Source organism: Puntigrus tetrazona, chromosome 13 (genome assembly GCF_018831695.1).
Source record: "Puntigrus tetrazona isolate hp1 chromosome 13, ASM1883169v1, whole genome shotgun sequence".
Taxonomy (NCBI): Eukaryota; Metazoa; Chordata; class Actinopteri; order Cypriniformes; family Cyprinidae; genus Puntigrus; species Puntigrus tetrazona.
In genome coordinates this window covers 8,368,873-8,396,721 of record NC_056711.1, presented here as the reverse complement: position 1 = coordinate 8,396,721, position 27,849 = coordinate 8,368,873, and the positions used below count along the sequence as shown (strand labels likewise).

The following is a 27,849-nucleotide window of genomic DNA, read 5'->3' as shown; positions in this document are numbered from 1 at the left end:
TGAAAACCAATAATTTGTGTTTACCCTCTTATTTACTTTCTTCTATTTTTAGCAAAGTTGTGCAACCTGGTGTTATTTTAGGAACTCTATTCAACCAATGAAATACTACAGCTGATACGTGGATTGATTTCAACATTGTTCACCTTGCTGCAGCAGCCTTGTAGAGCTGAGGGGGGTGTCCGAAATCAATGCAAGATCTTCTCATGTGTTACAAGATATAGTTCAGTTAAATGTAACTATAGCTGCACGACTAATCGATTTGTTTGCAATCTTGACACCCAATACACCCACATCTATAATTCTCTAACCTATAATAATAATAATAATAAGAGATTCATTCGAAAACACTGATCCATTCAGTTATGAAAGAAGTGATGTGTTTCCGATTTTTTTCAATAACTAATTCAAATTAAATATTTTTGAATAAAACGAAACAATATTTTGTCACAGCCTCTAGCAAATGACGATATTTTGCTTTTCAGAATTGTGTGAGAATCGTGATTTCGATTTGAAACAACAAAAACATGATTCTCGGTCTATCCAGAATCATAACATCTACTAATGTAAAAATATTATTATTCAGTCTTTTTTTTTTTGCAGTTCGTGACTTATATTTTATACTATTAATATTATTTTTATTAAGAGTAATGGAACACTTGTTTTTGTACCCTGTTTGTGAAAATGACCTGGATAGTTTTATCTACAAATTGACTACTTTACACCATTGTAACTATCAACTAAAATGGAACAGCTAATAGCATGTACTAGCATGCTGGGTTATTGTACCAGAGTACAAAAATCAGAAAAGAAGTGAAGTGTTAAAAATGTCTGGTAGATTAACCTGCTCTGTGTTTGTTAAAGGCCCCGGTTAATCTCTGGCCATTACTATGGTAACCGCATTAGCAGACCGTCTGAGCAACCTCTTAAACATTTTCCTTGGTTTTATCCCATAAAACTCTCTGTGAACTTATGACTTCAGCACGTTGGTTAAATTTAATACCTTACTGTTACAAACCCAGAGGAGAAATCCCCTCTTTTTGAGTTTGTCCTGCTGAATGGAGATAAGGCTGTTTTGTTTCTCTTACCTTCTCACTAAGGATGTTTACACACTGAACGCTGAACAGAAAGGACTCTCTTTGATCTATTGTTTCGCTCATGATTGTTTTAAGATTCTTCTGCTGTCTGGGGTGAATCTAACCACATTGCTAGGTGAGGCTGGAGAGCAGAAGGGGCCGGACCAGGCTTAGCCATTAATTATTTAGCTGTGAAAGGGGAGGGAAAAGCAAGTGCTGAAATATCGCATAGGGAAATACAAGCTCAGAGGAAAAGCTTCTCTCAGTCATACTAGAATCACTCCTGAGGATTCAGGGGGACAGACTTAGGGACACGTTTGAAACTTATGATTCATTTTCCCTTTCAATAACTAAATCGTCTGTATCGGGAAGTCAAGATGTTTGCGTTCCATTTGTTGTCCTTTTACTTCTCAAAGCTTCAGGAGGATCAGGTCAAGAAGGTAACTTCATAATTGTAAAAATGTGTTAATAGATTTGGTCTATCAGATGTTTGTTTTTTTTAAATGAAAGAATGATGCCCCGTATGCGTTGATAATGTACTCGCTTCTTGTTTTGGTGTCTGTGATGTTCTGTGCCGACAGTAAAAGTTTATGTTTTCTGTCAGCTGTACGCTTGTGTTCATGATGAATGTGATTTCACCGCAGCCTGTGGAATCATTAACTCTTCTCACACATGCGTTCTGTGGGCAGATAACTCCCTGCATGAGGAGAGAGAGAGGACCTTGACCTACTCTTCAGCATTTATTGAACTGATTTTTTTTCTCCCATAAAAGTTCACACCTTTTTGTGAGCCAAAAATAAAAAAAAAACTGCTTTGTTGTAGATTTATCTGGACTTTTTGAACTATTTAATCCTTTTTTTTATGTTATCCCTTATACTTTACCAGTTAAAGACTGTAAAGATTGTATTAAACAGTATTGAAGGGGTTCCTATGAATGTGTTCCTATATATATATATATATATATATATATATTTTTAAGTTCTATAGAGAGCTTTAATTTCTCTTCAAAACCGATCTTTAGCGTTCAAATGTAAGCCTTTGGATCAAATGTATGTCCACGTGTTCACTGATAGCTGTTAGCTGCTACATTTTACAATAGTATAATTTTTATCTGCAGAAACACACCTACATTATCTTTCAATATGACACATCATTGCATGTGTCACTGATAGTATTACTTTTTGCTTGGTCATTTTCGCATTGTCATTTCTTAATTGAAATACATTTTAATATTGTTATTTCTATTGTCTATTTATCATTTGTTATACATCAGTTATTCAGTCACTCACTCCACTGTTTTTGGTTTCATTCTACGTGTAGAATAATGCAGCATGAAGGAAATCCAGGCATCAGTAGAGACAACAAAACTTGTATAATTGTTTTTAACAGGTAGACCGATTTCTGTATGCAATGCGTCTGTCAGATGATCAGCTGGCGGATATATCTGCTCGGTTTCGTCAGGAGATGGAGAAGGGACTGTCAAATGAGAGCAATGCTACAGCTGCAGTGAAGATGCTGCCGACCCACGTTTATTCCACACCTGATGGCTCAGGTACATTGACATACACATGAACTATTTTCGCATGCACCAGAAAAGGCAGAACCACTGCAATCGAGAAATACTCAAATCTTAATGTAGCTTTTCATATTTTCCCTTGCATATATTTCTCCTGCAGAGAAGGGTGAGTTTCTGGCACTGGATCTGGGGGGTTCAAAATTTAAGGTGCTACAGGTGAAGGTTTCAGAAGATGGGAAGGGGAAAGTCCAGATGGAGAGTGAAACCTTTCCCGTTCCCGAAGAGATCCTTAATGGGAGAGGAACTGAGGTGATCATCGCTTCACAAATATGAGTTCTAAAGATTTCTAGTGGATAATAATTTATATATATATATATATATATATATATATATATATATATATATATATATATATATATATATATATATATATATAGTGGATCAAAAAAGTTTGTCAAAGTTGTCTTAAGGCAAGAATGCGTTTTAGGACAACTTTGATCAAAGGTTTGATTAACTTCAAATGTTGACTGCTGTATATACACAGGTCTTGACATTAACACCCAAATGCAGGTGGATTTCAGCTGTGGCAGCTAACTAGCCATTTGTGCATGGTTGAATTTTAATCAAACTCGACATGAATGCTTGTCTGTGATGAGTAGATTTTTTGAAGGGGCAAGTGAAAGAAGAGAATTTTACTTGCCCGACCGGACAACTAATCATTCATAAGGACAGGCACTTGCTTCATTGTTGAATGAATCAGCCGTCATTAATTAAGATGAGTCATTGAAGATGCTTCCACTTATTTCAGTTTAGTTTCATAGTAGCCTATTTCTTCCCAACATTTCATATTTATAGTACAGATATGAATATAATATATATAGATTTTGTAGCTACTGATTTCATATGATTGGTAACAGCCCTATTTTATCTCATTATATTAATTGAAATTATTAATAAAATGTAAGAATTAGTTGTTAATGCATGCATTTAATACGGGAAGGGAAAATGCCCTTCAAATGGGTCAAAAAACTTTTTGTGTGCAGTATAAAATCATATAAAATGTAATTTCCTAACAAGAAAATTGTGGCCAGTAAATTTCGAAAACTATAAAATTGTATTGTGCAATACGCTGACTTTATTTCTGATTATTCTGTAACACTTAACAATAATGTTCGTTAGTTAACATTGGTTAACATTAGTAAGCATTAACTAAGAATGAACAATACTTTCATGGAATGTATTAATCCTAATGCTATTTCAGAATTTACTAATGCATTATTAAAACCACAAGTTGTGTTTGTTATTATTTAATGCACTGTAAACTAACATGAATAAACAAGTAATATTTATTAATCATCGTTAGTCATATGAATATTCATACATATCAATCATTAACATTAACAATAATTAATGTGTTTAATATTAATATGATTAATATTAAATGTATCTCTTGCAGCTTTTCGAGCATGTGGCGGAGTCTCTGAAGTCTTTTCTGCAGAAACACCACATTAATCACACAAGAAAACCTCTCGGCTTCACTTTCTCTTTCCCATGTTCGCAGTCCAAAATAGACGAGGTACAGCTGAATTCCAACAGGTTTCTATACAATTTCACGTTAATAATTCAATCAGTGTTCTCTAGCCTTTAAGATGTTAATTATCAGTAATTCTTATCAGTACAATGGTGAAATAGAAGAAGAGACAAATCATATCAGCTCACACTTTTTGTGTTGACACAGGGTGTCTTGCTGTCATGGTCAAAGAATTTTAAGGCTAGAGGTGTTCAAGGGAACAACGTGGTGCAGTTATTACGGAAAGCAATTCAAAAAGTTAAGGTATAAATACCAGTTTCTTTTTTTAAATCTACTCTATGTAGAAGTCATAACAGTAGCCATGTGGAGTTGGTGCCACATGTTGATGTGTGTGTGTGTGTGTGTGTGTGTGTGTGTGTGTGTGTGTGTGAAGGATGTTGACGTGGATGTCCTGGCTATGGTCAATGACACAGTGGGGACCATGATGACCTGCGGATATGATGACCAGAACTGTGAGGTGGGGGTTATTATAGGTAAGCTCTCACTGCATTCTTTTCTCACACTAGATTAAAAAAATATAATGGCAGAAGACTTTGGAAAGTTTTCCTCATACGCCAAGATAAGAGGAAAACTATTTGCCCTGCATTTCTTCAGGTACCGGCACTAATGCTTGCTACATGGAGGAAATGCGACACATTGATCTGGTGGAGGGAGATGAAGGCAGGATGTGTATTAATACAGAATGGGGGGCTTTTGGAGATGATGGTGTGCTTGATGATTTCATCACAAGCTTTGACCGTGAAATTGATGCCGCATCAATTAATCCAGGAAAACAGCTGTAAGTGCTTATTAATAGAGGTGCCCCAACCAGTTGGCTTATAATGGCCTCTTATTTGGCCCGTCATGTCACATTACAAAAAAAAAATGGTGCCTTTCAAACATCGAAACTGCCTTTGAAAATTAATATTGAAACTGACATTTATAATAAATGTATAATAACTTGTATAAACTTTTCAATCATTTGCCCTATAATCAATGTTTATGTTTGGCCCTCAGCAGTAAAAAGATTTGGAACCTTTCTTTGTAACTCTGGTTGTGTCATTCCCAGTTTTGAAAAGATGGTGAGTGGGATGTATATGGGAGAGCTTGTGAGACTCATTTTGCTGAAGATGGCCAAAAAGGGTCTACTCTTTCGTGGCCAAGTCTCTGATGCTCTACGAACCAAAGGAACTTTCCAGACCAAACATATCTGCTTGATTGAACAGTAAGATTACATACTCACAAATATAGACTATATAAAGAGATAGATGGGTTAAAATAAGCAATATATTTTTCTATCTATGAGGAATTCTATGCCAAACCTATTATGATTGATTTTTGGTTCTAAATCTTTCCATTTTAGTGATTGTTGGTAATTGGGAATTTAAAAATTGAGTGTGTTTTTTGTGGTTAGTGCTGGTCTGGATGTGATTTAATGTACGTATTCTAACTGGGGTTGTTACCAGGTATAAAGGCGGTTTGGAGAACACCAAGGAGATCCTTGAAGACCTGGGTCTAAGTCCCAGTGAAGATGATTGCATTGCTGTCCAGCATGTTTGTACCATCGTCTCCTTCAGGTCAGCTAATCTGGTTGCTGCAGCTTTGGCTGCCATCCTGACACGGATCAGAGAAAACAAGAAGCTGAAGACCCTTCGGACCACAGTAGGAGTGGATGGGACGGTCTACAGAACACATCCACAGTACGTCAGCTCACTTTAACATGCGAAAACCCGAATAGGCCTAGAATAAAATCCGCTTGAAGTTAACTTGTATCTGAATCTTAAAGGTACCCCAAGAGGCTCCACAAGGTGGTCCGTCATCTGGTGTCAGACTGTCATGTCCGTTTTGTGCTGTCCGAAAGTGGCAGTGCAAAAGGTGCCGCCATGGTCACTGCAGTAGCTCAGCGGCTGGCATCCCAAAGAAAGGAGATTGATGATACTCTAGAGACCTTCGCATTGAGCCGCTCACAGCTTCAGGAAGTGAAAGCGAAGATGCATGTGGAGTTGGAGCGAGGCTTGAAGACAGACTCCCATCCAACTGCCTCAGTCAAAATGCTGGCCACATATGTTTACAGGACTCCAGATGGGACAGGTAAAGGAAACTGCCTACTTATAGCAATCATGGTGAAATAAGTACATTTTGTAACCTATATAAACACTTGTCCTATATAGGGTTGAGGATATGCAGACTATATATTTGAATACATTTCATCATTTGGATGTAATTTGTGTATTCAGTGGGTAACAGAACAGATGTGATGTCTTGAATGTTGTAACTTTTACAGAAAGAGGAAAGTACCTAGCCTTGGATCTTGGTGGAACCAATTTCCGCGTGTTGGTGGTTAAGATTCGTACCGGTATGCGAAATTCAGTTCGGATGTACAACAAGATTTATGCCATTCCACTGGAGATCATGCAAGGCACGGGAGAGGAGGTGAACCATCATTGTAGTCCAACTGAATGCATTTGTAGCATTATTGAATCACATTTAACATCATTATACTGTGTAAGGTCAGAAATGTATCAACATTCACAAGAAATGTTAAGCTACTTTCATGTTTGTTTTAAAAAAGATTATTATTATTATTATTTCAGTTGTTTGACCACATAGTTCAGTGCATCTCAGATTTCTTGGACTACATGGGGATGAAGAACACTCGTCTGCCTCTCGGCTTCACCTTCTCTTTTCCATGCAGTCAGACAGGTATCGATAAGGTAAAAAAGCACTTGGGGTTATCAGAGGTCACTTCAATTGTCAATATAATTGTCATAAGACTTAAAACAAACTATTAAAGCACACAGACAAATGCTAGTCGCAACTGATCATCCTTGCCATCCACTTGTTTAGGGAGATCTGGTCTCCTGGACAAAAGGCTTCAAAGCGACAGACTGCGAGGGCTACGATGTTGTGGATATGCTGAGAGAAGCCATCAAAAGACGAAATGTGAGGGGAAGCAAACATCAAGTTTGTTTTTTCAGAAATAATTCTAATGTAGCCTATAATTCTTTGATTTGAATGAGACTTTAGTTTTTTGTGTGCTACTGATGTTTAAATTGGTGTGATCGTGATTAAATTTGTTCTTTCAGGAATTTGACCTTGATATTGTTGCTATAGTGAATGACACGGTTGGCACAATGATGACATGTGCATATGAGGACCCTAAATGTGAGATCGGTCTAATTGCTGGTGTGTATTAATGTGGTTTCAGTGAGGCTGTATAATTACTGATAAGCTCCCTGCTGATTATAAACCATAACACTGAGAAAGATTAAAGTATGCAGCGTGTCCACATCTCTATGATTCTTAACCCTGCAGGAACGGGAAGCAATGTGTGTTACATGGAGGAGATGAAGAACATTGAGTTTGTGGAGGGTGACGAAGGGCAGATGTGTGTGAACACTGAATGGGGAGGATTTGGAGAAAATGATAATATTGAGGACATCCGGACTAGATACGACAGAGAAGTGGACGGAGGCTCACTCAATCCAGGAAAACAAAGGTAAAGATGACTTTAGATGGCATTATTTTTTGATGGTTATTCAATCAGTTGTGCAAACGCAATTCCAGGTTTTCTGCATTTGTCCACATGGAGGCAGTATACGATCAGGATTTCATGCAGGAAGCAACCTGTTAGCAACCTGTTGTAATGCACATAGACTTTTAAAGGAATAGTTCAAAAATATCTTCCTTTGTGTTTGGCAGAACAAATAAATAAGTTTGGAATTATTCGAGAGTGAGTAAATGACAGAATTTTCATTTCTGGGTGAACTATTCCTTTGAAGGAAAAAAGAAAGAAACATTACTAATTACTACTAAATAATTCATTATGCAAATAATTTTAAATAAAATATAACTAATCGACTACTATTATTTTTTTATTCATTTAACGTTTTAAAAATATATACAAACTCTCTGGTTTTGCCAAATATAATATGGTATTATCCTGTCATTTCCAGGTTCGAAAAGATGACCAGTGGAATGTATTTGGGAGAGATTGTAAGACAGATCCTCATTGATCTCACAAAGCGAGGACTTCTGTTTCGTGGTCGCATCACAGAGAGACTGAAGACCAAAGGCATCTTTGAGACCAAGTTCCTTTCACAGATTGAGAGGTACAGTAGCCTACGCAACCAAGGCAATGATTATTTTCTACGCCGAACATGAGCGATGTGACAAAATACTAGACTATCATTATAATCAGTGATGTTATCTGGACTGGATGCTGAGCGACGCAGCAAATCTCAGACAGAAAACTGCTGCTGCATTCTATTCATGACGTGCTGACACAAATTTCAAATGATTTTCAACAGTCGCTTTATCGCGTCCAGCATAGGCAGACTTTAACTGTAGACACGGTGTTACTAACTTATCGGAAAGAAACAAAGCAACCTCGGTGTCTGATCGCAGGCCTTCTACTCCTTGAGTCTTTCCTGCACTGGAAAGCTGATACTTCTTGTCTGCAAACGTTTTCCTTTTTTGTTTTCTCTGTCTTTCTGTCACTTAGTTCAGGCTGTTCATTGAATGCTCTCTCTTCTACATCATAAATAGACACACCCCTTAATGCTGATTGGCTACAAGTTTGTTTCGGGACTAAGATGGGAGGGTAAATGGGAGAGTCAAAGTGCTTTATCAAAAATATCTCAATTTGTGTTGTATCAAATTGTTACGGGTTTGGAAGAACATTTTTCATTTTTTAAGAATTTTCATTTTTGGGTGAACTATATCTTTAAAGATGCACTCAGTTGCTTATTAATGCTCTTTAATAATATAGATTAATCTTTTAAAATCATTTACTTAGACTCATTAGACTCAATTAGACTCATGCTTTGGCTTCTTTTATTCACCTAGTGACCGTTTGGCTCTACTGCAAGTGAGGTCTATTCTGCAGAGTCTGGGCTTGGACAGCACATGTGACGACAGTATTATTGTGAAGGAAGTGTGTGGAGCAGTTTCCCGTCGAGCAGCTCAGCTCTGTGGGGCAGGAATGGCTGCTGTTGTAGACAAAATCAGAGAAAACCGTGGTCTGGACCATCTGGAGATTACTGTGGGAGTGGACGGCACGCTTTACAAGTTACATCCACAGTAAGTCAAGATTAGTGGAACATCTTTGAATTTACATTTGAGTGTTCGATTAATATCCTAAATTTGACATGTCACTTTTTGTGACAGCTTCTCCACGATCCTAAAGGACACTGTCAGAGAGCTTGCGCCCAGTTGTAAGGTGGATTTCATTCTGTCAGAGGATGGCAGCGGGAAAGGGGCGGCCCTGATCACAGCGGTAGCACGGCAGCATCATATAGAGAAACAAGAACCTCACTAGATGCTCAGACTGGGTTTTTTTTGATAGGTTGTTTCTTTAAGTAATCATATAAATTAATCAAAAAAGTACTATATATTTTATGCATTTAAAAATATTTGCCATTGGGTGCATTGGCAAAAAGTGTTCATTTATTACTTTTTGTTATTACTGTTTTATTTGAATGTGTTAATTTGTGCAATAAAGCCTGCACTGCAGTTCATGGTATTCAGCATCGTTTTACTCTCACTGTACATCAACTCTTTGAAGGGCTTTTTTTCATGTTGTCCTTTTGTTCTGACTCAGTGAGTGATTTGCATGGCCAGTCAGAGTGAAAGGCTCACAGAGGCCAAACTAAAGGGGGCAGTGGCTGTGCACAGAGGAATGTCATGACAGCATGTTGCTCTAGTGCTCTGTGATGGAGTCTGACAATCTTACAGACCAGACAACCATATTAAATAAGGAACTGCTACTGTACTTTGAAAAGCTTTTTTTAATTGAGTAGTAGAGGCACTGTAAAAATTTTCATTTAAACTAAATAATATGTTAAGAAATAGTTAAGGAAAGTCAACATTTTCTTCATTCGGTGTGTTTGAGAGTAGGGCTGTTGCGATAAACGCAATCTCGCAATACCGCGCGTGTCTGTCCGTTATCTGGCCAATCATGTAATATAGTCATGTCCCAGGAAAGCGAAAGCATCGTAGCATCAAAGCGCTGCAGGTCAGCTAAGCCGATCAAAGTTAACATGATTTGAAACTGTATGTTTCATTACATCTCTCTTTGAATAAATCAGCGTATTTGAAAGTGTAGTTGAATGAACTGTTTCTCTTGCTCTTTGATCGTGGTATATTTAGAAACCGTGCACATATATATATATATTATATATATATAATATGCATGGTAATACCGCATACTGCGCTACTGAGCCACTCAAAATTACCACAAGGGAAATTCCTTCACTGCGATTGCCCTATTTGAGAGGACAACTTTTATGACCTTTTTTTGAACATCCAGTCCATATTCATTGCAAAAAACTGACATTAAGGTACACTGGCATTCAAAATTATTATACTTTTAATCAGCATGGGTTAAACAAAATAATCAAAATCTGCAAAGGACTGTTACAAAATATTTTGAATTCCTTTAAACATTACAATTTTGTTTCCACAAAAATATTAAGAAGGAAAAATGTCTTCAACATTGGTAAAAATAATAAACTTTTCTTGAGCAGCAAATCATGATATTAGAATGAGCATGTGACACTGAAGACTGGAGTGATTATACTAAAATTGTTTGCTTTGCCATCACAGGAATAAATTACATTTTAAAAAATTATAATAGTGTTTCTGTATTGAACCATTTTTTATGTCAAATAAATGCAGCATTGGTGAACAAAATATTTTTCTTCATCTTACTAACCCTAAACCTAAAGAATACTGTATAATCAATAGAATATATGTTTTATATATATTTTTCACAGCTTTTGAAAAATTTAATAAAGCTATTTGGAATAACATTAGCACATTTCCCTTTTGTGTTCGCTAATTTAAGCTCCTAAGGGATTTAACAAAGCAGGCCAGCTCCTGCTCACAAATCCTCATGGAGCAGGAAGGGAAAAGTTTACTCATCATAATCCTTCCCGCTAATGCTAACTAGCTTCACTGTCAAACAATAGTAGCTGCAGCTAGCAGCCATGCTGTTCAGCACGTCACTTGCATGGTGCTGGTATGCACGCAAACACGCTCACTTTGCAAGAATACACTTTTCGGGTTAGCTAACTCTGCTAAATTAAGTGCAATAAAGAAAGCTACTTCACTCTGGTAACACTGCCTATAGTATTGATAAATAAAAAAAAGCATTTTGTAGCATATTTTTTCCTGTGTTCATTTAACTTGGTACAAGCAACAATATTTAACATTGTTTGTTATTTGTGTATTATCAGTAAGTACTAGTTCAGTGACAGCATTTACAATAGGACCCTTCTCAATGCCGTGGCATTGTTCTGTTATACAAGAGCATGGGTTTAATCCGACTTGATCTCAAGGAACCAACTAGTTCAGCTGACGGTGAGATTCTCTATCCTATTTTTTAAAGAGTAACGCACCTGCCTTCATTTATGGAAAGTGATAAGGTAACAAAAACTTCCTACATCCTATGTCTGTTCAAATAGCTGTGTTTAGAGAACAGGCTGACATTTTGTAGTGTTTAGTACCTTAAAAATGTTCTCCTGGGTCTTTTAAATTTCAGCAAAAGCCCCATGTTATTATAGTATTGGGTTATACATTAAGTTTATTTGTCATTTATGCCATTTAAAAGTATACAGTAAAATGACGAATCATTTATCCAGGTCCACAGTGCAAATTCCAGACAGATTCATGGCCAAATGCATTTTATGTTAACTTAAATCGTGAGCATTTCTTTTACCCCTTGTAGAGGATGTGTTTTGCTCTCAGTAAACTAAAGACTAGTTAGGAGACAATCGTTCCTGTTCTTCTGGATGTTCTCTTGAGGACATGGTGTAATTAGAATACTTCTTGCAGCATTTTAGAAAGCAGCTGTTAAACAGTAAGAAAAACGTTCTTTTTTTGTCTCTAATTATTAATCTGAAATTCATAGTTACATTGGACATGCTTAATAAGCTAATCACACTGATCAAGATGATATTTAAGTCATTTTAGTAGATCACAGCAGTTAATCTTACATCTATAAGTACTTCAATATTAATGGAAAAATTGCAATCTCAAAGTTGAGTCATGACCAAAATAACACCACGATTTAAAAAAATATAAGAAAATACTTATAATGTAAGGCTTATATATTTTTTTATTACAGTTTTTTACACACTGGCTCAACCACTTATCCTTAGGAATATTAAAAAGCTAAAATATAATGAATGAAAATTAATAAATTAAATAAATGAAAATTTAAGCATATTTTACCCCCCGAAGGACTAAATCTTTGTTTTAAGTTGCAGTACTTGCGGATATATTCAATTCACGGAGCTTTAAAATAATGGCCACTAACCACGAGCTTTACCAAGCTTGGAAGAGCCAGGATAAATTTGTAAAAAAAACTCTGTGTTCGTCTGAAAGAAAAAGAGGCCTATACATGTTGGATGGCTTGGGGCTGAGTAAAATAAGCCGTAATTTTCATTTTTGGGTGAACTATTCCTTTAAATTGGTTAAGAACAGGCCAGTGTCCTTGAAAAAACTGACCTCTGTCACAGTATCTGTCCACTCATTCATGCATGAACATTTAGCTGTCAAGAATTGTAGTAGGTCTACTGGGTAGGTCATTTGTGAAACTGTCAGACATTATTTATTATATGTCATATCTCTACTGTCACAGACACTAAGCAAACACAAACACTTTTAGCTCAGTGAGGAAATCTTCCAGGAAGAGATTGCTCCACAAGTCAAATTTATGTAATGTAAAACAAGCATTTTACAGTCTGACCAAAATCGCTAAATTACATGGTTATTTTGAAATACGATATTCACTTCCTTTACACTCCCAGCGCTCTGAGTAACTCTGCCAGGAAGTGACATCATTGATCAACTATGCAAAGCACTCAACTGTCAGGACATTGTTCTTTTTTAAATGAACTTTCAGTTTCTCGCCAGTATGATGCATGTCCTGTAGACTAGAACAGCTCTGTTCTAGGAAACCTTATCTTACTTTTATGATCATGAATTTTGCCTTTTATCTGCTGTAAAGGTTTTTGCACTGCCACCGTCTATGACTAAAAATAAATTTCAGGGGAATATTAAAATTGTAATTGCAAGCTAATTGAAATGCTTTTCGGAATATATTCAATTGAAACTATTCCTCTACAATATGAAAACATTTCAATATTTTACAATAATATGCCCATATACAGGACAGATGTGTGCTCTAATATATCTTTATATATATGAATGAATCAATTCTCTCATTTATGATGCATCTAGTGACGTGTCTCAGTAAAACTCGCAGCGATTGGCTCTGCTCAGAAAGAGGATGTTCTCACATTCACGTGCTTCTGAGAGGGGGAGGATGGCCGCGTGCCTTGAATCACGACCCACAGTAAGCTCATCTGGCCTGTGTTACCATCACCTCACCCGCTTCCAAGGATTTTCCAATTACCTTAAATGTTTTCCACCGTGACATTCCCCTGAGATACTGTGCAATAAACCCTATCTAGCTTAGGTTAAGCTACTACTACAACTACTTCCTCACATCAGCATTTATATACAATACACTATATAAACAATATATAAATTGCTTAATTTATTTCTAAAATATATTATATTTTTCTTTAGAAAAATCTTTCTTTTTAGTATGTCCAGTACATGTAACGTAGGATACCATTTATTTTATTTATTGGATTAATACATAAAGATTTTATAAACAGCTTATATCACAGAGATTTTGTTTATTTTATTATATTAGGATTTTTAGTATCCAGATTATAGAGTTCCAGTTGTTATATGTTTTTTATTTTTTAATACATAAGCATTTAATATCCATCATATATCAACGGGTATTCATCGATTAATATTAAAAAGTTTTATTATGTTAACTTTATTAAATTATATTAAATGATTTTTACATTTTTAAAATTTGCCTGATGCTTCTTTTTTCTTTTTCTTTTAAGAAAATTGTGCATGTTATCAATGTGATGCAAAAGGGCTATTTTAGAGCCTCTGTCATTGTAATGAACATATTAAATGACAATTAAATCACACAATGATACAGATATTGTAAAAAATTTGCTTTGCATTGTGTCATTATGTGCATCTTAACACCAACATGTCATGCGCATCCTCCGTCGTTTTCAAATGTAAATCATCCCCAGCTGTTCACACAGGTCAGTCAGGCCTTTCCAGACTGACCCCTAATGTCATCCCCCTGCCGACTACCCTCGAAATAACGTCACAAGAAGTCTCCTTTTTTTCCACAAATGTATCGACAGGAAACAAGCATCTGTACTGATATGACTTTGGCTATCGCATTACTCAGCATTTTTGCTTCTCGACCCACTCCAGCCTAACTACTTTAAAAGTCTCAAGTCTTGGAGTATGTGACGCACTGTGAACGTGCACTACGTGACTCTTAGGTAAACCCCCTTTTTCTTTCACTCAACGTGGAGGACAATGAGGAAGAAGGAAGACTGAAAAGGACCGAGCGGATAGAATGGAAGGAGGAGGTGGGATCTGAGGGAAACAAGCAAGAAGGAGAGCCGGAGGAGGGGGAGGCTGTCAGCTGTGCTCTGCCTCACAAGCCTGCCCATAAAGCTCAGCCAATAGGAGCAGAGTGAGTGGGCAGGGCTTTAGCCGTTCCCCATCCTAGCCTCTGCTGCATTTCATGCAAGCGCATTATATGCAGCTTGACTTCCTAGGCCGAGGAGAGTCAGACATTGCCGTAACACTGGGAGGGAACACTCCTACTTGCCGGCTTCTCGTTCCACACTTAACCCACGTTGCTTCTGGGCTCGAATTGTTTTGCCCGCCTCACTGGAAAGGATCGTAAGGCTTGTCCTTCTCTCTTCTGTTGCTTTTTCACCAAAGAGGTGAAGCAGGATGATAGCGGCACAGCTTCTGGCCTATTACTTCACTGAACTGAAGGATGACCAGGTCAAAAAGGTGAGTTTCATCATTTATCTTTAACGGGTGCTGCCCGAGACTCCCCCTCGCGAGCGTTTGCAAGCTTTTCCAGGCGCGTGACAACAGGTGACACGGGCCTGCGTTTTACAGCAGAGAGTCGTGAGATGCGCCTCATCTCACGTCCCTCCATCTGCAGCTTCTACGTCACACGATGTGCGACGGCGAGGATGAGAGGACGAGTTATACCCTTGCAAATGATGACACGACGCCGTCGCCGTAGGTTGTTGGGTTCGTGCTGCAATGTCCTTGAAAGCAGGATGTGGGGCATCATGGAGCCGCCATGAGAGGAACGATTTTTTGTGTGTGTCTTTGTGTGAACGTGCTTATTGGAGAGTACGTCTCTGAGTGGGGGAAGGAGGTTGTGAGCGTCAACCCCCCTTCCCCGGAGGAAGAGGGTCGGGTTACAACAGCTGACTAACGGCATGCCTTTTGCCGAAGTTTTGACAGTGTTTGAATGCAATTGTGGAGGGAGGGAAAGATGTGTAAACAGAGCAGGCCTGCGTGTATACACATGTCTGTGTGTCTCACTCTGAGCATACGCACCAAAAAAAAACAAAAAAGCATTTTAAATGTGATTATTAAATAGTTCTACCTCAACTGAATTACTGAGAAATGTTTGAGAAATACTCTAACATTAGCACACGGATTTAGATACTAATAGATTTGTGGTTTATATATTTATAAATCTTTTTATTATTAATTTTTATTTTTATTATTAATTAATTTTTTATGAATATGGTTTGAAACTAATAAAATTTCCACATTTATAATAATTATAATTAAAAATACATAACTAAATTCTGCTAATAATCTTTTTACCTTATGCTAATGAACTATTTTGAAAATATTTGCATGAAATCAATTAACCAGATATGCTTTTTGCATATGCTTTTTGCACGTTTGAAATTGATGTGCCTTATGTACTTCTTTTAGCCAGTGTGCTTCAAGACATCATCATGGTTTGGATGCAATTCAGATATTTTATTGCCACAATAGAGTTATTTTCATTTGAGTCTTTTTTAATATATTAGTTATTAAAGGTATTTAATAGTATTTAATAATAAGTTTAGTAGTACTTAAGCTTATTTAAGTCAACTGCCAAGATAAAATGTACGTTTTTGTTCAAGTTTTCCAAGTTTAAGTAATTAATCAGTTTTATTTAAATTGACTACTTTTAAATTACTTGACACTAACAACACTGTTCCACAGAAGGATGTTATTATTTAAGAAGCAACAGTTGTATTGTGTAACAGGGTTACTATAACAACATGTACGGTATGACAGACTGAAATGAAATCCATCCTGTGTGATTCAGTTGTGCACCTGCTACTCTCTCCTGATAAGACTTTTATGACCCATAGACGCCATATATATAATTTGATTATAAAAGTTATAATCATAGCTAATGTGACAGGAAGTTGGCGAATAAGTGATTAAACAGTGGTGAAGCGTAGCGTATGTGATATAGCCTTTGCAAACAAATCACACAGAGAGAAGAACTCGGGGAGTGCTCTTAGCACATTTAAAGATAAAGCCACCATTCTCTTCAAACAGTCCTGGCAGCTTTACCACTGCTCTCATGTTTTTACAAGGAAGTTGGGTCTTACTCATGCCAGTTACGCAATGACCCATATCACACACCCTCAGTGTTTATTTAACATAACAAATATGTTAAATAAGTTTTTATTAGCATATACGGTTTCTTACATGTGTGATATTTGTAAAAAGAAATACATTTAACAAAATTAACTATATATAAGACTACTCTATGTCATTTTAAATATGAACTCACAAATTTAATAAATAGTATAATGGGTAATATAATAAATATATTGTCTTCCAGAATACTTGGTATTAATCTGTATAATGCATATTTAAAAGCAACAAGTGTTTCCCCAAAAACAGAATGTAAAGAACAACACTTTTCATACTAATGGAAAAAAAGGAAAAAATAATTATTTATAAATGGCATCATACACAGATTTTAGCCTAAATCTCTCATGCGCTTTTGAGTTAAAGGCTCGATCATGAGTTAGCAAATGCAAGAGCAGGTGCTTATGTTTACAGTATTAATTCACTTTTATTGCAGTGAACCATCTTTCACTAGCCATTTTCCTGATGAATATCGTCTATGTTTATAAACGACATTGCCCATATTTCTGGCATGTCTGCATCTAGACCACAGGCCATTTATTTCAAGGACACACTGACCTAACAACTGACAGGCAATGACTTGACTGCATTCATCATGATCATCGGCATTGATCAGTAACAAACACCTATGTGCCTTTTTTTGTAGATTGACAAATACTTATACGCCATGCGGTTCTCTGATGAGACGCTGCGTGATATCATGGCCCGCTTCCGAAGGGAAATGGAGAACGGACTGGCACGAGACACTAACCCGACAGCTACCGTCAAGATGCTGCCCACCTTTGTAAGGTCCATTCCTGATGGATCAGGTGAGCTTATCATTTTTATGGCCGCAAATCGTAAATTAATGCCCTAAAAGACTTTCATCCGATGACAGAATCCTTAAGTATTTAAAAAAGCTTGCTTTGAAAGTAGCTGAGAAAGGATGCTGTGTATAGAAATAAAAGCCAGCCAGGCTTTCCTCATAAATTTGTGTCAAGCTAACTGTTGAGTCTGCGGTTCTGTCCATCAGGGCAAATCAGGCTTTCTTCAATGTTCTTCTTTTAAATGCTTTGACAAAAGAAAAAAACTATACGTTTGACCAAAATGTTGTTTTCTGAATCGAAGAGGTCAGATGCTGACAAATGAATGAACGCTTTAAATGAATGCCCTCCGAGTTACCTGAACCTTAGAAGCTGTTTGCTAGCTGTGAAGAAAACTAGTTGGACCAGTATTGCTGCAAGCGCTGAATTCCCATAGCACAAAAAGTTGTGGGAATTTCCATGTATTTACTATGCCAATTTACCATAGTATAAAATGGGGTGAACCTACTACTGTGCGCTCACAATATTGAACCGATTTTCCCTGTGCCACAACACATTGAGAGCTGCATTGACATCTGCTCATGCCTTTCTACATGCCCTGTAGCATCCAACCAAACTCACTGGGTTACATCACAGATTATATGAGCTGTAATCCCAGTCAGATTGGCATGTACAAGTTGATTTCAGTGCAATTTGGTAGTATGCCCGCTACGATGTGTTTCATTCTAGTTAATGATGGCAGATGTATTGCTCATGTAGCAATAAAGTAATTCAAAACAATTAGAACAAATCAGGCAAATCTGATTAATTGAGTGTCCACATCAATAATCCATTCTTCCATTGCTGCAGTATGTAGCATACTATACATAAATCAAGTCCAGAATAGCTTTTCAAGTGCAGCTCTTTAGTCCTAAGGTGATGGACACTAAAGCATAAACAATTCTATATATAGATTCTGACCTCTTAACATCCCAATGATAAAATGCCTGAGTGTGTACAGCTAGTCTCTGTATATCAAAATGCCCACCAGTGATCACGTACCTGCATTTAAAACAAATGAATCAGATTTCTTGTGTTCTGTTGTGATTTTAGATGTTATATAACAGTTCACCTTAGATACACAGTATTGTTTTAATTTTGCCAGGTCTCTTTTTGTGTGAATTGCACTTTTCTTTACCCTTTATATTCATGCATCTATCATTTATATGATAAGGTTTTTCTGAAATTCTTTTAATATATTGTTAAACGACAGTTCAATGCTGTTCAGATCAATTCGGCAATTAAAAAACCATTTAGATGTTAAATCAGTTTTGTTATGTAACCTTTTAATGTGATTAATATTTTACTGTACTATAACCTGCAACTCCAGTTAACTGACCTTTCCAGTTGATTCTGAGTTTACAGTATTAAAAAAAAATCTTCACACTCCCAGACACCTAATTCCCAACGCAGAAACAGAAGACAGCAAGAAAAAAGGAAAGCATTTGATTTTCAGTGTTGCTTGGCAACAAGCACTGCACATAATATCGACAATCTGGACACGTCGAGGAGTCTCGAGAACCAAAAAGACGGTTACAGAGAGCATTTTTGGCCTAATGCAAACATCTCTTAGCATTACTCTTTCTCTGTTTAATCTATGGCATAAACAGACTTGTTAATTATCATTTTACTGCAAACGTTTTCTAAAGAATCAGTTTTTCTGAAGAATTCATGTTGTCTCGCTGTGAGTGTGCTGCCTGGGCTGATTCATTTCTGTCTTTGGCCAGCTAAGTAAAAAGCATTCCTGTTTAAGCCCCCTTGGTCACGACCGAAATAAAGGTTAATGCAGTCTCACCGTTACAAGAATGGTACCCTATACCCAGTGAAGTTTCTGGCATGTTGTCATAAGAATAAAAGAGGCAGTGTCCTTTAGCTAGCTTAATAAAAGCAACTTCCAGAAGGGAACTAGTTTAATGAAACATGCTTTTAAGTATCATTAAAGGGATAGCACACCTAAAGATTTCAACTGAACTATGTCTCTAAGTTAACTTGTGAACTCTTGATAATAGAAAAACATTTGTAATGTTGATGATTTCTTTAATTCACTTACAGAGAAGGGAGATTTCATTGCCCTGGATCTGGGTGGCTCTAATTTCCGTATTCTGCGGGTGAAAGTGTCTCATGAGAAGAAACAGACAGTGCAGATGGAAAGTCAGATATACGAGACTCCAGAGGACATCATCCACGGCAGCGGATCACGGGTAAATGGCCAGTTCTTTATCCACCTGAAATAGCAAACAACCAATTTTGGTTGAAAAAATGTGTGAAATTAAGTATATGAATTAATATTGATCAACACTGTATATATAACAACATCTGAATAGCCAATATGTTTGTGCTTACAATCAAAAAAGGTCTCTTTAATATCATATAGATTTCTTCTACATTAGTTTAAAAGCCAAATTCTGTTATGAAACTCTCGATGGCGCATGCTGATGGGTCCTTAGCAAAGTGATGACATTCGCAGTGTTAAACTGCTCCGCACAAGTTGATACATTCATGTTGCATACTCAGCCAATGAGCATGCTGCTTTACATTTAAATGGACAGGCATCATACACTAGACCAATTCGCAGAGATTCTCTGAAATCCTCCACCTTTCCCAGCTCCACCCGTACATATCTACTACGGGTTATTATATATGCTATTATTTAAGACAGCAGTATGGCTTAAATACTCACAGAACTGTATCAGCAGTATTGCAGATACAGCAGTACTATACTGGAGACAGCTGTACCATACTGGCAGCAGGGTAGTGGATCTATTCTGCACCAAATACATTAATATTGTCATTTCCATTTCCATGCTAAAATCTTATTGTCATGATAGAAATGGTGTTCTGAGCTTGTCTACGCCATACAGCTTTTATCTACACATTTTAATTGTCTCTTTTTTGTACATGCACATTTTTTTTTGCAGTTGTTTGACCATGTAGCAGAATGTCTCGGAGACTTCATGGAGAAACAAAAAATTAAAGACAAGAAGCTTCCCATGGGGTTCACGTTCTCATTCCCTTGTGCACACTCCAAACTGGATGAGGTAACAGAACTCTACATCATATATCATTTGCCAAGAAATTATTACATTTACGTTTTATATATTTCTACTACTCTACTATGACTGCTACAACTAAGATTTAATTTTTTTTATTTTTATAATTTATTTAATTCGGTTTACAACCGTTACTGTTGTATTTTTACAGGCTGTTTTGCTAACATGGACAAAACGCTTTAAGGCCAGTGGGGTTGAGGGAATGGATGTAGTAAAGCTTCTTAATAAAGCCATCAAAAAACGTGGGGTGAGTGAAATAAAGTAATCTACGGTATAAAGGTGGATATTCATTTTAGACTTTTTACTGAAGGGTTTAACGGTGTAATAATTCACTTACAGGACTATGATGCAGATATCATGGCTGTTGTCAATGACACTGTGGGAACTATGATGACCTGTGGCTTTGATGATCAGCGCTGTGAAGTCGGCATTATTATTGGTAAAAAATAATCAGACTGCTCATACATTTTCTCATAGCAACATTGTAAAATTAAGTTCTCTCAGTGAACAGATGAATAGTGAATACCACAGATATATTTGATATTCTAAATACGCTCAATCAAAGCTTCTGGATTCTTGAACATCTGCGATGGCATATGCTGCTGCGATCCCTCAGGTACCGGCACGAATGCATGTTACATGGAGGAGCTCCGACACATCGACCTGGTGGAGGGAGATGAAGGCAGGATGTGTATTAATACCGAATGGGGGGCGTTTGGTGATGATGGCACACTGGAGGATATCCGAACTGAGTTTGACAGAGAGATTGATCGTGGGTCCCTCAACCCCGGCAAGCAGTTGTAAGTCGATGACTATTAAAAGCTCTCGAAAATCTTAGCATATTTTATCGGAATGTTTGAAGGGGTAAAAGTGAATGCTGCCTGTTTTCAGGTTCGAGAAGATGGTCAGCGGGATGTACATGGGTGAGCTGGTGAGGCTGATCTTAGTCAAGATGGCTAAAGAAGGCCTACTGTTTGAGGGACGCATCACTCCAGAGCTGCTTACAAAAGGAAAATTTGAAACCAAGCATGTTTCTGCAATTGAAAAGTGAGTTTTCTTTCCTTTCATTGCAATGTTATTCATTTGAATATGACCATAAGTAAGATCCATTTATAAAAAGTTTCATTCTGTCATTATCAGCATTTTATGGTATATTAAAACATTCTAAAATACATGTTAATTTGAGTTTTATCTAAGTGTTCAGTTTATAAACAGCACTTTTTGGACAAATTATGATCTAACTTTAGTTTTAAAAATGTACTTAATACTATTTGAAATACTGAACTATAGTGGGATGAAATTAAACAAATAGTAAAAAAACGTACTCACTTTCAAGCCTATATAAATGCCTCATTAAGTCGTTCATTGTTACGATATTTTAAACCTTACAACTGTACCACTTCTTTCTTTAGGAGCAAAGAAGGACTTACCAAAGCCAAGGAGATTTTGACACGCTTGGGTGTAGAGCCATCTGAAGATGACTGCATTGCTGTTCAGCATGTTTGCGCTATCGTCTCTTTTCGCTCTGCAAATCTAATTGCTGCCACTCTGGGTGCAATCCTTACACGTCTCAAGGACAATAAGAGCAGTCCGCGCCTCCGCACCACAGTGGGCATCGATGGTTCCCTGTACAAGATGCACCCACAGTGAGTATTACATTCAGATCATCCAATCATGCTAAAATCAGATGAAAACACGAATTATCAGTAAAGGTTACCCAGCATGCTTAGTAAGTTAGAGGGTTTTGGTAATACATCTGCAGGTGCATGTGACACCCAAAGTGAGCGCTGAACCCTCTTGAGGGCTCTTCAGACAAGGGCGACTTCTATTAATACACATTGAATAGGTTTCCATAGAAGCAGCTGCGCCTCTATTTGTTGTGACACTATACTCACTGACCTTATATCTGGACACTAGACTGGACTTTAAAAGCTCACATAGAGGTTAGTTTTAAAGATTAGTTCGTTATTAAATTGTAACTGATATCCGGTGAATTTCTATGCCATTCATGTCAAATATGCACAACAATTTATAGACCTCTTTGAACGCCAGAACAGACAGTCTTTAAATAAACCTGAAAGACATAGCGATGCTTTGTACTGTGAAGAGATATGGCTTCACGAGTGTCCTGCCAAAGAACGCTGTCCTTCACATAAGCTCTACATGAGTGAAATGATATTCTATACAACGTCTTGAAAATCTTTACTGTTCAAATAATGCCCTTGCTTACTGTCTTTCTTATTGCGTGGCGCTTTGGAATACTCGTTTCCGATAGGTCAGTCTCTGCATTCTAAAGTAACCGTTGACACAATTCTAAAAACGCGGCACGCAAGTAAAAATTTAAAAAAGGTGAACGTGCGTGACATTTCGGAACGCGGTGTAACCGCGCGCTGTTAAACACCAGACGAGCACAATGGAGGTCCATCGAGTGAAGTTTACAAAATTATCTATCTACAGTTTTCCTATTGCTTTGGGTTGTTCTGTGCGAACCGAACTATAAGTCAAATGGTATAACGACCGACCGGTATCCCGTTTCAGAGCCTATTTAAACAGTATCTTAATAGCAAGCGTGATATGTATACAATAATTAAATAATGGATGAATTAATATTACGCAACTTACATTTAAGATAGACTTTCAGTTAATCTGTGCAGTTTTGCTCCTCAAAAACGATGTGGTTTCATACATGACCGTCTCCAAACAAAGTGTTTCGAGTGAACCGTTTGAATAAGTGATTCATCGACTCACTCCACAGACGATCTTTTGTCGCCACCTATTGGCGAAAGTATGTAACCTACAGAAATAGTCCACACTAATAATTAGTAATAAAGATTGCTATTTGAATCAACACCCCTTTGTTTTTGCCAGGTATTCTCGCCGGTTGCACAAAACTGTGCGTCGCCTGGTGCCGGAGTCTGATGTTCGCTTCTTGCTCTCTGAGAGTGGAAGTGGCAAAGGAGCTGCAATGGTAACAGCCTGGGCTTCCAGGTTGGCCGATCAGACGCGTCAGATTGCCGAGACGCTGGCAGAGTTCCGGTTGACCAAAGAACAGCTGCTGGAGGTGAAAAAGAGGATGAGAACTGAGATCCAGAATGGACTGAGCAAGAACACCCAAAGCACAGCCACCGTCAAGATGCTGCCCACTTATGTGCGGAGCACCCCGGATGGGACAGGTAAAAGTTCTACAGCTATAAATAGGCAAAGAATCCTAGAGGGTCAGTGATTCCCCGGATATAATCTGCCATTCCTTCACCAAAAAATGCACTGTCATAATTGCACCATGTCTAAAATCCGCCTGCTCCTCTGCTATGAGTAAATTAAAGTCTCTTTATCCCTGTTGAATTGCATCATAGTATAATCCCAGGCTTACTCAATGCAGGCACATGTCATTGTTTTGTATCCTTGATGTGATTTAGGGTGAAGAGTTTTAATATGCAGCATATGTAAGAATAGCGTATCCAGAGGTGTTTTTACAATTCAAACAAATATAAATACCGAGCGAATGTGCTGAGAATTCAAAACCATCTAAAATCACAAATAGACCAAGAAAATTAAACAATGGCGCAAAATCCTCACATTTGATATTATTTAATACATTTTTCATGACTTCTTTGTGTTTCTGTATTTTCTCTTTTATAAAGAAAACGGTGACTTTTTGGCCCTGGACCTTGGAGGTACAAACTTCAGGGTGCTTTTGGTAAAGATTCGCAGTGGCAAGAGACGAACTGTGGAGATGCATAATAAAATTTATGCCATTCCCATTGAAGTAATGCAAGGAACCGGAGAAGAGGTGTGTGTGGTCCTTTTTACATATTTGCGCTTCATTAAAGGACAAAAATAAAAAGCGTCTTTTATATTGTTGTACACAACTTAAAATATACTACAAAAAATAGCTTTCTGCTTGTCAGGTGATCATGAAAAATGTAAAATGTTAATCTGAGAATAATAAATATTTTTGAACACTAAATATACATACCAAAATGATTTCTAAAGGACCTTGCGATACTGAAAAATTAAGTAATGATGACATAAAATTCAACTTTTTTTAAAACTATTTCATTATAAATTATAATGTATTTTTATCAGATTAATACAACCTTGCTGAGCATTAGAGAGAGAGAGAAAAAAAAGATGTATCTGTATATAATACCAATGTGTATATATAATACTATATTATATGTTATGCTGTTTCATTGATTAATGGCTACATAAGAGTTACTAACACAGTTTTATCTCTAAATAAAAGCAACGTTTCAACACTAAATCATTTTAATTTCTGTTCCACACCACCTCCAGCTATTTGATCACATTGTATACTGCATATCTGACTTCCTGGACTATATGGGGATGAAGAATGCTCGCCTGCCTCTGGGCTTTACCTTTTCCTTCCCCTGCAGACAAACTAGTCTGGATGCGGTGAGTTGCTTTTTTTGCCTTTTCAACTTAATTTTCTAATCAGTTGAATGAATTCATGACGATTTATGATGCATTGATGAACACAGGGAATTCTGGTAACTTGGACAAAGGGCTTTAAAGCCACCGACTGTGAAGGAGAAGATGTTGTCGGCCTACTGAGAGAGGCGATCAAAAGGAGAGAGGTGAGTTATAGCATCCTGTACAAGAGTTTCTAAAGTAATTCATTTTTAAATCTTGATCCGTGTGTGACAAATGTATGCTATGTTATGTACAGGAGTTTGATTTGGATGTCGTAGCCATAGTGAATGACACAGTGGGTACAATGATGACCTGCGCATATGAGGAACCCACATGTGAGGTTGGGCTAATTGCAGGTAAATACAATACGATGTATTATGAAATATCGCTCAGTATATCATATGGTACGAATAATAAAATTGGACTTGTAAAATTGTGAAAGAGAACATGCCAAGATGTTCATATGTGTGATTTTAGGAACGGGTAGCAACGCCTGCTACATGGAGGAAATGCGAAACATTGAGACGGTCGACGGAGTGGACGGTAGGATGTGCGTGAACATGGAGTGGGGAGCGTTTGGAGATAACGGCTGCTTGGATGACATTAGGACTCAGTATGATAATGCTGTGGATGATCTCTCTCTCAATGCCGGCAAACAAAAGTGAGCAGTGTTACCAAGTCAATGTGTAAATAAATCAATGTAAATGTTGTAACATAAGAAAGCAGTCCGATGAGGAACCTACTGTTTGTACCATAATTGTAAATAATCTGTGTAAATGTAGCAGTATGTCTCCTTTTTAAATCTTAAAAATACATATTTTCAATCCATAACTTTTGAATAATAGTGTGCATTATTTAATTTTTTTTATAATGTTTTGGTATATTCGATACCTAAAAATGAAACTAAAAAGTTTTTTTCACTTTTAGGTATGAGAAGATGTGCAGCGGCATGTACCTGGGTGAGATTGTACGGAACATCCTGATTGACTTGACAAAGCGTGGCTTCCTCTTCAGAGGACAGATCTCTGAGACCCTGAAGACCAGGGGCATCTTTGAAACCAAGTTCCTTTCCCAAATCGAAAGGTACCACACCCCCATATTTCAACACAATAAGCAGACAGACTCAAATACCTAAATATATCCTGTTTAAAAAAAAACATTTCGATTTGTTTAATGGTTGTTTCTTCCCTCTAGTGACCGTTTGGCGCTGCTGCAGGTCAGGTCAATCCTGCAGCAGCTGGGCCTGGACAGCACATGCGACGACAGTATTATCGTCAAGGAAGTGTGTGGAGCTGTTTCCCGCCGAGCTGCCCAGCTCTGTGGAGCAGGAATGGCTGCCGTTGTCGACAAAATCCGAGAGAACCGTGGTCTGGACCACCTTGACATCACAGTTGGGGTGGATGGCACGCTGTATAAGCTCCACCCACAGTAAGTACATGCAAAGTGGATGTATTTTTCGTGATACTCATAGCCAGAGTGCGTAAATGTGGTACCTGACTCACGCCTCTCTTTTCAGTTTCTCGCGGATAATGCATCACACTGTTAAGGAGCTCGCCCCCAAATGCAACGTCAACTTCCTGCTCTCAGAAGACGGAAGCGGGAAAGGCGCCGCCTTGATCACCGCCGTCGGGTGCCGCCTCCGCCAGCAAGAACAAAAGAGCTGAACCCTGCGTCGAACAAGCCCTCGGCTCCCTCTCTAGCTCTCTCGCGGAGCGCATACATTTCCACTCGCGGCTGTGACTCGGCTGCAATCCACCACGATCCCGGCACATCCTTCTGCTCATGCCCTGAGCTGTGATTTGACCCCTTCGCTTTGTTTCCCACTCCTACATGTTCCTGTCAGCCTTTCTCTGTGTATGTCTTTGTGTGTTATTAGGGGTTGGTCTATCCGTGTCCACCCAAACTATATAAAAGATGTTAAACTGTCGTTAAAGTATTTATGGATGTATATTGGAAAAAGGGAAGAAATGTAAAACACATTGCAAACATTAAAGTTAAGATATTTGACCAAGTATATGAAGATATTATTTATTTTATTTTTATATTTGACGTGACAGGAAACAGATACCTGGGGGGAAGAAGGTATTTAGTTGCGATTATGCCAAGCTAATTCCAAACCTCTGCGTATCGTCATTTGTCTGCGTGGCAGTTTGTGGTGTGAATATATTGCAAAACATTTGAGGAACATTCGCTAACCGTAACGGCCTCGTCATTGGTCACGGTCGAAGTGAGGAAGACGGGCAAGTTCAGTCTCGCAGTCACAGCTGCCTTCCTGATAATTCAAGCCCCTTTATCCCGGTCGCCGTACGAATGAACAAGGACAGGAAACCTATTGCCTTTGCATATCCACTTTTTCTGAAATAGTCTTACCCTCTCATTCCCGACGAATTTAGCGGATTGTATCATGCGTATTGCTTTTGTCAGCTTTTTGCTGTGTGTGTATGCAGATCTGCAGGTCATCGGTCCTGATTCCCAGTAAATGTCCTTCTGTGTGCCCTGGCTGGTTATTTGTGAGTGATCCTGTGTAGTTGATGTGAGTGAATCTGTGTAGTGGCTCAGAGATCTTCTGATGAATGCATGCCTTATTTGGTAACTGAGGTCTAGCATCCACTGATTTTGTACTATTTCATAGTTGCACTATATAAATAGATGTTCCTGGAAAAACCTATATAGGAGAAAACCATAAAAATATTTTGATCAACTCAATTTGTGTTCTGTGGTGGTTGCCCAAACGCATAGTGTGTTTTTTTTGGTTTTTTTTTCAATATTC

At 37.7% G+C, this 27,849-nt stretch overlaps 2 protein-coding genes across 2 annotated transcripts; both read left to right on the top strand.

Annotated features, from left to right (window-relative positions):
* Positions 1 to 412: 412 nt before the first annotated feature.
* On the top strand, positions 413 to 9,676 carry hkdc1 (hexokinase domain containing 1). Its single transcript, XM_043254677.1, has 18 exons — positions 413 to 1,513; positions 2,463 to 2,625; positions 2,750 to 2,898; positions 4,046 to 4,165; positions 4,328 to 4,423; positions 4,554 to 4,653; positions 4,775 to 4,958; positions 5,229 to 5,384; positions 5,626 to 5,859; positions 5,946 to 6,250; positions 6,444 to 6,592; positions 6,754 to 6,873; positions 7,007 to 7,102; positions 7,246 to 7,345; positions 7,475 to 7,658; positions 8,116 to 8,271; positions 9,008 to 9,241; positions 9,329 to 9,676. Exons 1-18 carry the CDS (start codon positions 1,451 to 1,453, stop codon positions 9,477 to 9,479), a joined length of 2,760 nt encoding a protein of 919 aa, XP_043110612.1. The 5' UTR covers positions 413 to 1,450; the 3' UTR covers positions 9,480 to 9,676.
* A 5,092-nt stretch (positions 9,677 to 14,768) lies between these two features.
* On the top strand, positions 14,769 to 27,785 carry hk1 (hexokinase 1). The gene is made up of 18 exons (XM_043254678.1): positions 14,769 to 15,079; positions 17,400 to 17,562; positions 19,648 to 19,796; positions 20,514 to 20,633; positions 20,797 to 20,892; positions 20,985 to 21,084; positions 21,262 to 21,445; positions 21,537 to 21,692; positions 22,058 to 22,291; positions 23,514 to 23,818; positions 24,287 to 24,435; positions 24,942 to 25,061; positions 25,148 to 25,243; positions 25,336 to 25,435; positions 25,557 to 25,740; positions 26,007 to 26,162; positions 26,274 to 26,507; positions 26,596 to 27,785. The coding sequence occupies exons 1-18, from the start codon at positions 15,017 to 15,019 to the stop codon at positions 26,741 to 26,743; spliced, it is 2,757 nt and encodes a 918-aa protein (XP_043110613.1). The 5' UTR covers positions 14,769 to 15,016; the 3' UTR covers positions 26,744 to 27,785.
* Positions 27,786 to 27,849: the final 64 nt, after the last annotated feature.